Source organism: Hipposideros armiger, unplaced genomic scaffold (assembly GCF_001890085.2).
Source record: "Hipposideros armiger isolate ML-2016 unplaced genomic scaffold, ASM189008v1 scaffold_123, whole genome shotgun sequence".
NCBI classification, from domain to species: Eukaryota; Metazoa; Chordata; class Mammalia; order Chiroptera; family Hipposideridae; genus Hipposideros; species Hipposideros armiger.
Genome location: NW_017731473.1, coordinates 3,186,047 through 3,197,118, shown reverse-complemented (window position 1 = coordinate 3,197,118; position 11,072 = coordinate 3,186,047). Strand labels below are relative to the sequence as shown.

The following is an 11,072-nucleotide window of genomic DNA, read 5'->3' as shown; positions in this document are numbered from 1 at the left end:
GTGCCTCCCGAGCCCTTTGTCCTGGGCACACCTGTTTCTTTTTTTTAAAGATTTTATTGGGGAATTGAGGGAGGGGAACAGTGTTGGGGAATCAGGGGCGCACCTGTTTCTTGAGCTCCGTGTACTCATGCTGCATCTGGCTGAGCTCCTTCATCAGGCGCCGGGCCCGCTCGTGATTGTCCTGGGCCACCTGTTCGATGGTTGCCATTTCCTTCTGCATGCAGCTGTTTTCCTGCTTTTGCTCCTAGCAAGAGGGAGGAAAATGACTCTGGGGCCCAGCACATGGACGTGTCGTTGTTGGCTCACACACTCACTGGCTGTGACGCCATTTCCCACGCGGGCCGCAGCGTCCTAGCTGTAAGGCAGGTGACTCTACCTGCCTCATTAGCAGCTGTGGTACAGCTGGAGTTCATACGTGCTCAGTCTGTTAGTCCAGTCTGAAGCCTAGATCTGCAACATCACTTTTGATAAGTTACTGTCCCTTTCTGAGCCTCCATTAATTGTCTGCAAAATGGGAACAATGATCCCCATCATCATAGGGTTATTGGGAGGACTGAAATCTAGACATTTGCATGCTATGTTTACAATCATGTTGCCTATCACCAGCTGTAAGGGTATCATCTTTTGGGAAACACACATGGTTGGAAAGTTCCATTCACACAACAGGGCTCCATGAATTACTCCAGAGGGGGTTAGAAAAATCCATTCCTGGGACAGTCCCTACTGCTACACATCTGCCTCCATTCACCATAAACTGTTTGGGACTCATCTGAGTATCATCTCCCAAAATTTATTTCAGGGATAAAAGCATGCTAGATTGAGCTTCGTGGTTTTGGGGTAATGATTAATTAAAGCTAGTGTTGACTGAAAAGGGCAGGATGAGAAAAATCTGTGAGCAATGACTGCAGCTGTGTAAATATGTCTTCAGAAGCCTTCTTTCTCCCAAGCCCCCTCTCCCCGCAGTGGAGGGGTAAGCAGAGGTTTGCTAGTGAGGAGTCCTCTCTGCTTTGTGCTGCCATTGTCCGTTCACATGACCATCTTTCCAGCCAGCTAGTCAGAGCTCCTTGGAGCTGCAGCCTGACTCAGGCGAAACCTGCCATTAGCTTCAAGAACAAAATATGCATAAATACACCCAAAACAACAGAGGCTAGGGACTGGGTGGACAGGTAATCTGTTTACTTTGCAAGTAGTGTTTTAGTGTAAACATTTAAATGCATCACTTCCTTACAAATTGCCAGGGCACTGGGTACTCACAAGGAGGTTTTTCTCCAGCTGACTCCGCTGGATCTTAAGTGCTTCCTTCAGGCTCAGAACCTGTTTCTCAGCTTTCTTTCGTTCGGCCAGGAACTGGTTCCGCAGGAGGCTAAAGTCGGCCCTCATAGAGTCCATCTCTTTCTGCAGAGCCAGCAGCTCATTTGATTTTTCCATTAATTGCTGCTCCCGTTCTGAAAGCTGGTGTTCTGGAATGAGCATTTTTAGTAGTTTAGTGAGAGGCCCTGGGCTGGCTTTGGGCAGACTGCATGACAGGTCACCCACTCCCCGTCACTGAGTCTTCCACGTCTCCCCTAACCCACATCAGAGCTCCAGAAAAAGGCCCCGATGAAGGTGCCTCTTGACATAATCGGTTCCCGGTGGGCTGATTCCAAAGTGATAGAGAGCTGTTGTCTCCCTTGAGTCTTTGACTAAAAGCAGCACCAATCCTGAGGTGCAGGAAACATGGAACGGACTGCCAAAGTGTTTTTATAAACCTGGATTTCAGTTTTTATTTTTTCATGTGGGAGTCAAACCAGCAGGCTTGCAGTTAAGAGCCCATGCTTTATCCACTGAGCCATCCGGGCAGCAGCTCAGCTCAAGGTGCCGAGTCCAGTCCCAGCTGCGGGTGGGCGTAGCCCACCATCGAACAGGCAATCTTGTCATTAGAAGCACGTGCTCTCACCAGCTGAGCCATCCTGCCACTCGTTAGCTCAGTGGCAGCTCAGCTCGGGTGAAGCTCACTGGTCCATGTGGGAATCGAACCAGCGACCCTGTTGCTCAGAGCTCGGCCGGCCCTAAACCTGGATTTTAATAAAGGGAGGCGCACCATGCTTCTTCCTTCACAGGACGCGGTGCCATGGAAAGATCACAGGGCTTGGAGCAGTCCAAACCCGATTTCCCAGGGGGAACCTATCTCCTGGTGTTCAGTGGGAACCATGTATGCAAGTATCTAGTACATAGTGAGTACTCAATAAATAATGCTTATAAATAAATAATGCAATTTATAATGCTTATAAATTACACATTTTTCTGGTCACCCTCTTTAGAGTAACACCCTATCCAGATTTCACGTTGACACCCTGGCATTGTCACACTCAGCATATTTGTTAAGTTTCATTTTCATAACAAAAAGTTGGGTCTGGTTCTATTAAGAGCTCCCAGAGAAAAAGAAATAATAACTCTTTCAGATCTCCAAGTGCACTGAGTTCACTCGGGGAGACATTTTCTGAGCATTATTAAACCCTGCAGCCTATGAAAGAAAAAACACTTACTGATGTTAGAACAATCATTTACCCTGGATTCCCATGTCAAACGCGTGTACATATGGCTCAAGAGAGAACAGACAGACCCAAAGTCAAATACCTGTATTCTGGTAGTTGTCAAATTTGACAGAAATTTGTCACTGTCAAATTTGGATAGAAAATAATTAATATTGTTTTTTTCACTGGTTGAGATAAAATGGGTAATAGTTCCCCAAACTCATAAATAATGTACTTCACAAAAAGCCTTTGGAGCCCCTTTTGGCACTTCTTCGCCTTATTGCCCCTTTCTCGGGACAGTATTCTCAAAGACGGCAATACGTCAAGTGAAAAGGCTTAACAGTCAGTCTCGGGATCAAATGGGAACCTTCCTGCCCTGCTGTGCTGCTCCTTCCCGGGCAATGGCTGCGTCTCCCTTCCACACCCCACAAGACAAGCAGCAGGGCGCCCCCCACCCCCACCCCTGCAGAGCGCTGTCCCAGAACACGTACTGGTTTGGGCGAGTGTCTTCTCCAGGGCCTCCCGCCACCTGTCCTCCTCCTGCAGAGTCCTGACACGCTCTTCAGCCACCAACAGCTTTGTGAGCACCTGGTCCAGTTTGCTTTTCTCATCTGTTAGTTCCTTTTCCAGCTGGTGCTGCTGCTCCTTCAGTGCCACTTTACTGGCTTCTAATTTTTTTTCTTCACTTTCTCTCTCTTTCTGGAGCCTTTGAAACATCTAAATAGAGAACAACCTTAGTTAATCATAAAAGAACAAATAGTGTCCCAGATGAGGGGACCTTCATGAACACTAGACAGATTCCAGTTCAACAGAAAGTAGGAAACAGCCCACGTGACAGGCAGGGAGTTCCCTTCACAAAGGTGATCAAGCAGAGCCTGGGAAACCATGTGGCCAGCACGTGAGAAGGGAATTCAAGCAGCACATGGCATGTGGCCATCAAGCTTCTTCACAGGACCAATGTTCTAAGGTCTTAATGGTCCACACATAATACCGCGGGAGGCAGAGCTTGTGTACAATCCCCGCTGCTTACACAGGGCAGTTCAGGGAGGCTAGTTCCAGGGCCTGGTACTTCTCAGCAGGTTTCTGCCAGGGATAAAAGCTCACACTCGTGACAAAGTGTTTCCTGTTATGTAAAATCATGAATGTGAAATACCATGTTTTGTTGGGCTAGTTTGGCCTTGTTTTCCTCAATCTCATTCTGGAGCACTTGAAGCTCTTGCTGTTTGGTCTCCCCCTCTTTTCGGCAGTCGTCCAGCTTCTTTAACCACTCACTGATGCCCTTCTGGAGCCTGGCCTGCTCACTGAGCAGCGTGTCCTTTTGTGTGGTGGCGTGGAGCAGGTCCTATGGGTGAGAGAATACACTGAAACACTGACGTGCCATCTTTACTAGAGGTGGCTGGTGCCACTCCAGAATCTACTGAGTCTGACAAAACGAGAAGCATAAAAGTTCCATATCCTTCATTATCTCAACAAACTTATACAAAGGTCCCCAAAACCCAATCATTGGCATTCCTCTTTTTAGTGCCTAAAAAAATAAGTAGACAGAAGATGTCAGAACCTCAGCAAGAGACTCAGTTCCTCTGGGCTTTAGTTGCCTTGTCACCAAGGAGGGAACAAACACCACCCACCTCACAGGCTTGCTATGAAGATTAAGAAAAGCTGTGAATAAGGTTAATTCTTATTGAAAATGAACCTGGAGTCACAGTTTTGTTACCATTTGAAATATTTGTACAGGTTAAAAAACTTAGAAAACAATACACACATATTTCTTTCTTCAAGGAACCTAAATTGAGCATTTCTGAACAAGTGACCGTATTTCTAACGACAACAAGTTACCTTATTTTTTTACAGTCTCAAGAACCCATGTAAGACTTTCTAAAAGATAGAATACTTTGATTTTAAGTTTCATACATCTTAGAAACACAGACTCCTAAAGGTAGATGGAAGGTAATTTAGATATCTAATCCAACCCCAAATCCTAACTCACATAGTGGAAACTGAGGCCCACAACTTGCTTGAGGTTCTTTGAAACTCAAATTATAGCACTATTGTCACAGGACAACACTGAATTGTGTTTAAGAAGATGATCAGAAGTACAAGAGTCAAGAATTCAGGCAGGCCGAGTGGCTCAGTTGGTTAAGAGCGTGAGCTCTGAGCACCAGGGTCGCTGGTTCGATTCCCACATGGGCCAGTGAGCTGCGCCCGAGCTGAGCTGCCGCTGAGCTGCCAACAGGTGGCAGGATGGCTCAGCTGGTGAGAGCACGTGCTCCTAACAACAAGGTTGCCGGTTTGACTCTTGCAGGGAATGGTGGGCTATGCCTACCTGCAACTAAGATTGAACACGGCACCTTGAGCTGAGCGGCCACGAGCTGCCAACAGGCAGCCGGATGGTGACTGGACTTGGAGCTGAGCTAGCTGCGCCCTCCACAACTAAGACTGAAGGACAACAACTTGGCTGTTCCCTTCCCCAATTCCCCAACACTGTTCCCCTTCCCTAATTCCCCAATAAAATCTTAAAAAAAAAAAAGAGTCAAGAATTCGCTCTATTCAATATCCAGTATCTGACAAGATGGAGGTCTCGATCTGGCAGTTACTGTGCAGCTCAGTGAGGGATGACATCTAAGCCCAGCCTTCGGAGGCCTCATCTGTGCCGCAGATAAGAGATGGTCCGTCTGGCCCCTAAAGCCCCCAGAGGGGTTACAGAGGGGTTGGGCTCTGCTCTAGCCACCTCCTTATTTACTAACTTTGAGTAAAACATTTGAATCAAGAGTTCTAGGGCTAACATAAACCAGAAAATCACTGCTCTGCATCAAAATTGTCATGTATATGGTATTTGTGTTATGTAAATAGCCCTATGGGACCTGCTGGTATGAAAAGGAACTGACCGACTTTACCTGCTATTTCAACCAATTCTCTGCCTGCCTTCAGGATACTGCTGGAAGATTACATGTTAGGCTTACCTGTTTTGTTAGGTTCAAATGGTCTTGGACGTCAGCCACGTCCTCCTGGAGTGAGTTCAGTGCTTCTCGTTTTTCTACAGCAATAACATTTACATAAAATAAGAAATGCATATATATGCATTTTCCAGATTCTCATCAGCTCGCCCCCACAGTAGAGTGGAAGTGAATTTAAATGTATTTCTGTTAAATGTATGACTATGTCATACTATCTAATTAAAGGCCAAAAAAGAGAGAGGTACATGCACAACCCAGATCTGGGCTTGGAGCCCAGGTTTTTAAAGACTTCCATGTTCAAAACCTTACAAATTTCTTTTATAAATAAATACCTAGCGTTAAAGAGGTGCATGGTTTAAAATCAGGTACCTTCCACATTGCTAGTAAAAATGTAAATTTGGTACAACCTTTCAGGAAGACAATTTGGGAATAAATTTTATATTTATACTGGTTTTATCACTTACTAGCTGTGTGAGCTTGAGCAAGTCACTTCTCTCTTAAGCAAGTGACAAGGAAACTAAGCTTAAGTTGCCTCATCTGTAAATGGGTAAAATAATAATTTTTATCTCATGAAAATGTTATAACGATTAAATGAGAAAATGCATGTAAAATACTTGTATAAGGTCTAAGATATTGTAGGTGCTCAATAAGTACATTAGCTGGAATCACCTAGTGACTTCTAAATAACCATGAATAATTATAAAGATTTGGTTATAAAGATATTATTTGCATCTTTGTTTTTTCTTTCTAAAACTATACAAACATACATCCCTAGGAAAAATCTGGAAGGATATTTGCCAAACTGTAAACAGGAATTCTAAGGGGTGAGGTCAATAGTAATTTTTATTTCATCTTTTTCCTGTTTTTAAATTGTTCTTTAAGGAACATCAATCAGTTTTTTTTTTAAAAAACAGCTTTGAGATATACTATATATACCATGTATTTCACCCATACAATTCAGTGGCTTTTAGTATATTCACAGATCTGTGCAAAATCACTGCGATCTAATTTTAGAACATTTTTGTCACTTCTAAAAGAAACCCCAGGCCCCTTAGCGTGATTTATTTCTGAAATGAGGAAAATCAAACCATTAAAGAAGACTAATGGGAGGAAGTCACAGGGCCCCGGCCGCGCTGCCTCGTACCTTGTAGCTGCTGCTGCATTGCTGCCATGTCTTTATGCAGCGAGAGCTTATCTTGGTTTAGTTGGTCTAGTTCCTGCTGCAGTTTTCTGACACTCAATTCCAGCTTTTGTAAGTTTGATCGCTCCATTTTGCTGCTCTCTTCTGTGGCTGCCACAACCCTGCCATCCCAGCACATAACAGTCAGATTGCCAAATATAAGCTGTTCAAGCACACACACGAGACAGCTGAGGACCAGTGCTACGCTTTCACAAGGCAGTGACGGAGTCTGAGTGATTACACATCTTAAAACATTTAAAGCTCTTCAGCTCATTTTCAAAAGAAATCTTATTTTCAGCTTTCCAAATACGAGATTTTTAAAAAAGTTAATTCGCTAAATTGAAGTTTTATAAAAATCAGGGATAAAAACATGACTAGCACTCAGAATTCCAGAAATGTCAGTGATGAACATGGATCTCTTCTGACAAGTGTAAAGCAGGGAACATAATTGTGTGTATAATAGGATTTGTGCAAAACCAGACATGCATGAGCACACATTCTTGTACATAAGTGGAATTAGAGTATGGACTTGTCTGGTTTCTTTCACTGAGAATAATTCCTTTGCGATTCATCTATGTGTGTGTATCAACTCCAGCGCTTGTTAGTGCCAAGCAGTATATCATGGTATGGATATATTATAATTTGTCTGTCCATTCACCAGCTGCTGGATATTTACGTTGTTTCCAGTTTTTGGCTATTGCAAATAAAAACTGCTATGAACACTGGTGTGCAGTCTTTGGATGGACATATGCTTTCCCATCTCATGAGTAGATACCTAGGAGTGGAACTGCTAGCTCTTTTGGAAGGTGTATGTTTGAATGTTTAAGTAACTGCCAAGCTATTTTCCAAAGTGATCTTACTAACATTTGACATTCCCACCAACCGCATGGGTAAGTTCCTCGCTAACACTTGGTGTGGTGAGTTTTTAGTTTTAGCCATTCTAATAGGTGTGTAATGATATCTCATTGTGCTTTTAATTTGCATTTTCCTAATGGTTAATGATACTGCACATCTTTTTATGTGCTGATTTGTCACCCATATATCTTAAGTGAAATATCTGTTTAAATCTTTTGTTTAAATCTTTTTGTTTAAATCTTTTTGTTTAAAAATCTGTTTAAATCATTTGAAAAATTAGGTTGTTTGTTTTCCATTTTTGAGAGTCCTTTATATATATATTCTGGGTACAAGTCCTTTATCATCAGATACTTGGTTGCAAAGATTTTTCTTCTAGTCTGTGACATGTCTTTTCATTATCTTAACAGTGTCTTTTGAGGAGCAGAAGTTTTAAGTTTTGATGAAGTCCAATTTTATCAATTTAGTCTTTTATGGATCATGCTTTTGGTGTCATATCTAAAAAATTTTGCCTAACCCAAGGTCACAAGGCTTTTTTCCTAAGTTTTCTCCTAGGAGTTTTATACTTAGGTTAGGTTTTACATTTATGTTTATGGCCCATTTTGAGTTAAGTTTGATATATAATCTGAGGTATGTATTGAAGTTCATTTTTTTGGTTTTGAATATGCAAATGTTTCAGTGGTATTTTTTGAAAAGATCATCTTTTCTCTATTGAAAAAAATGGTTTTGCATCTTTGTCAAAATTTGCTGTCCACATATTTGTGAGTTTACTTCTGGACTTTTGTTCCATTGATGTATTTGTCTATCTTCACACCAATACCAGTGTTTTGGTTACCATAGCTGTACACTAAGTCTTGAAATCATGGAGTGTTAGCCCTAAACTTTTGTTTGCTTTTTCAAAGTTGTTTTGGTGCCATAGCTAAAACGTTTTAGATTCTAATCTAGGTCCTTTACATTTCCATATGAATTTTAGAGCCAGACTGTCAGTTCATATTTTAAAAGCATGTTGGGATTTTGATTGTGATTAATTTGAAACTATAGATCAAATTGAGAACTGAATCTTAACAATATTATCTTCCTACCCACAAACAAGATATATATGTATCTCCATTTATTGCATCTTCCAGCATGTACTATTTTACTTAAAAAACCACAACAGGTTATTTAAAAAATTGCTTTAGGGAAAAAAACCTAAAAGCAAATTCACCCCTAAATGTTATTGGTGATTGGCATTATTTTACTGAGTTTGTGGGGTATTTTTTTTTTCCTTTTCTCTATTTTCCAATTTTTTAAATACTATGTTTATAATGCATTAGCTTTCAAGAAGTGATCTTGCAAGCTTATTTGTTCCTGCTCTCACCGTTTGGTTTGTGCCAACTTCTTGTCCCAGATGTCACATTTCTCTTCAAGATCTTGCTTTTCTTTGCACAAAGATTCAACACATGATTGTAATGCTCGGATCTCAGCAGTCATTTGCTCTATTTCCCGTTTGTCCCTCTCGAGGAGCTGCTTCTGCCTCTCTATTTCCCCTTTCTGTCGCAGGGCTGTCTGCTGCAAATTCTCTAGCTCCAGTTTCTCCTAAATCAAATAAAGGAGAACTCAAACATGCTGGAAGACAAAGACTACAGTTTGGTTATGGGTAAAATGGCTTTGTTTATTACCTCTAGCACTTCAACCTGAGTCTTCTCTAATTCAGACATCTTTTGGTCATGTTGTAGCTTCAAACCTTGTAGCTCATTGTTTTCAAGGTGCAACATGTCTAGAATATTCTTTAGTTCTAACAGAAACAAAGCATGGTCTATGCTATTAAATGAACTTGAAAAGATTTACAAAATGAAAGAGAAAATAATGCTATTTACTGATACAAGAAACAATAGATAATCGAAAAATATTTGTTGTGCTGAATTAATGAAGCTAATTAATTGTATTTTTAATGAAAAAATCCTTCAGAAGTATTGCTAAGCATTAATTTTAACAAAACATTTTAACAAAACCAGTAACAAAGATCTAGTTTTAAAAGCATTTACCCCACCTAAAAGAATTTTAATAAAAATAAATAGGAATAACTTTAAAATATAAGTCAAGATTTATATAACAATTTTTTGTCCCTTGAAATATAAAATTTTAAACACTAACTCTTTTACTGATTATAAAAATATTTGCTCACTATAGAAAATTTGAAACAAAAAAGTATAAATGAAAAAACCAAAAACCCATCATTATCCCACTATCCAAAGATGATTACTATTGCAATAACATTTTGATTTTATTTCCTCCCACAGCACACATACATACACACACACATATATTTTTAAATGAATTGGGTCTATACTCTGTATTTATCTATTTTTTTACTCTCATTAGCATTTCTGTATGTCATTAAATGTTACAAATATGGCTTTTAAGTTGGATATGTTTCCAAATTTTGTCATAAATATTGCTGCAAGTAACCAACTAAACCAGCTTAATTTGTGAAATAAGGAAATAAAAGCTTACTTTTCTTAAAAAAAAATAAATATTGTTATGACATGCATATAAATGCTTGCCCTCTCTAGAAAACTAGAAATGGGCTAAATGGTTCAACAGGTGTAAATTTTAAGATATTTGAAACACTGGGGTAGTGTTCCAATTTTATACTCCAATCAACAGCCTAGAAGTAAGTGCTCTTCTCCCACCACATCTTGGTCAGCAATGAATATGATTATTTTGCTTTTAAATAAACATTATCAATTTGAATGGCAGAAAATATCATATTCCTTTTATAATCTGCTTTTATTTGCTTGTTAGTAATAAGATTAAACTTTAAAAGAAGTCTCTTTGACCATTTGTATGTTTTCTGTGACCTGGAATATAGACATTTCCAACCTCAGACTTTATATGATTGTTTTCCTTTAAACTTACCAGCTTTATGTTTAGACATTTTCCCTACAACTACCTGAAGATTTTCTTCCTCTTTTTCAATTTCCTGCATTATAAGTGTAAGTTGGGTTTTCTTTTCACTAATCTGTACATTCAGTTCTCCTTTCTGAAAACTCAGTTCTTCCAGAAGAGATTTTACTTCCTGTACAAAAAAAAAAAAAAAAGAAAGAAAGAAAAAAGTAAACCCCCCACACACAAAATTATGAATGGAAATTACTTTAGTATCAGTTCTGTTATTAACTGTCTGATTTCATAGAAATTCTAATTTGGAAACAAGCTCATTTTTGCCTTTTATGTCAAGAGCAGCACTATATTTTACACTAATACATTTGTGTATAATAGAAGAAAGTAATATACCACCTTCATTTACTATGTATATGCAATATTTGCTCTGGGAAAGGCAATGTGCTATAGAGCAAAAAGGCGGATTCAGATATAGCCCCTGCCCTTAAGGGGCGCAGGCCTTGTGGGGAGTAGGGTAGGGAACATAAACATGATCACGAAAGGCTAAGATGCCCTAGGAAACGTGCAGAGCTAACAAACTCAGAAGAGAGAGAAACTCCTTCCAAGGTAAAGGAAGCTGGGGAAGTCTTCTAAGCATGAAGTTGGACCATGAAAAATGGATAGGATCTAGGCATTCCCAGAAAGGGGTTT

The 11,072-nt window shown here is 40.1% G+C and overlaps 1 protein-coding gene across 8 annotated transcripts in view; it reads right to left on the bottom strand.

Moving 5' to 3' along the window:
- The window catches only part of CNTRL (centriolin), a 77,457-nt gene that overhangs the window by 6,393 nt on the left and 59,992 nt on the right, over positions 1–11,072 (bottom strand). For all 8 annotated transcript variants that reach the window (XM_019648244.1, XM_019648248.1, XM_019648247.1 and 5 more), the window contains 9 exons: positions 10,401–10,560; positions 9,161–9,276; positions 8,860–9,077; positions 6,612–6,769; positions 5,474–5,547; positions 3,667–3,855; positions 3,005–3,230; positions 1,255–1,460; positions 104–244 (listed from right to left, as the gene is read on the bottom strand). In XM_019648244.1, coding sequence (XP_019503789.1) covers positions 104–244; positions 1,255–1,460; positions 3,005–3,230; positions 3,667–3,855; positions 5,474–5,547; positions 6,612–6,769; positions 8,860–9,077; positions 9,161–9,276; positions 10,401–10,560 — 1,488 coding nt within the window. The remainder of the gene's footprint in view (positions 1–103; positions 245–1,254; positions 1,461–3,004; positions 3,231–3,666; positions 3,856–5,473; positions 5,548–6,611; positions 6,770–8,859; positions 9,078–9,160; positions 9,277–10,400; positions 10,561–11,072) is intronic.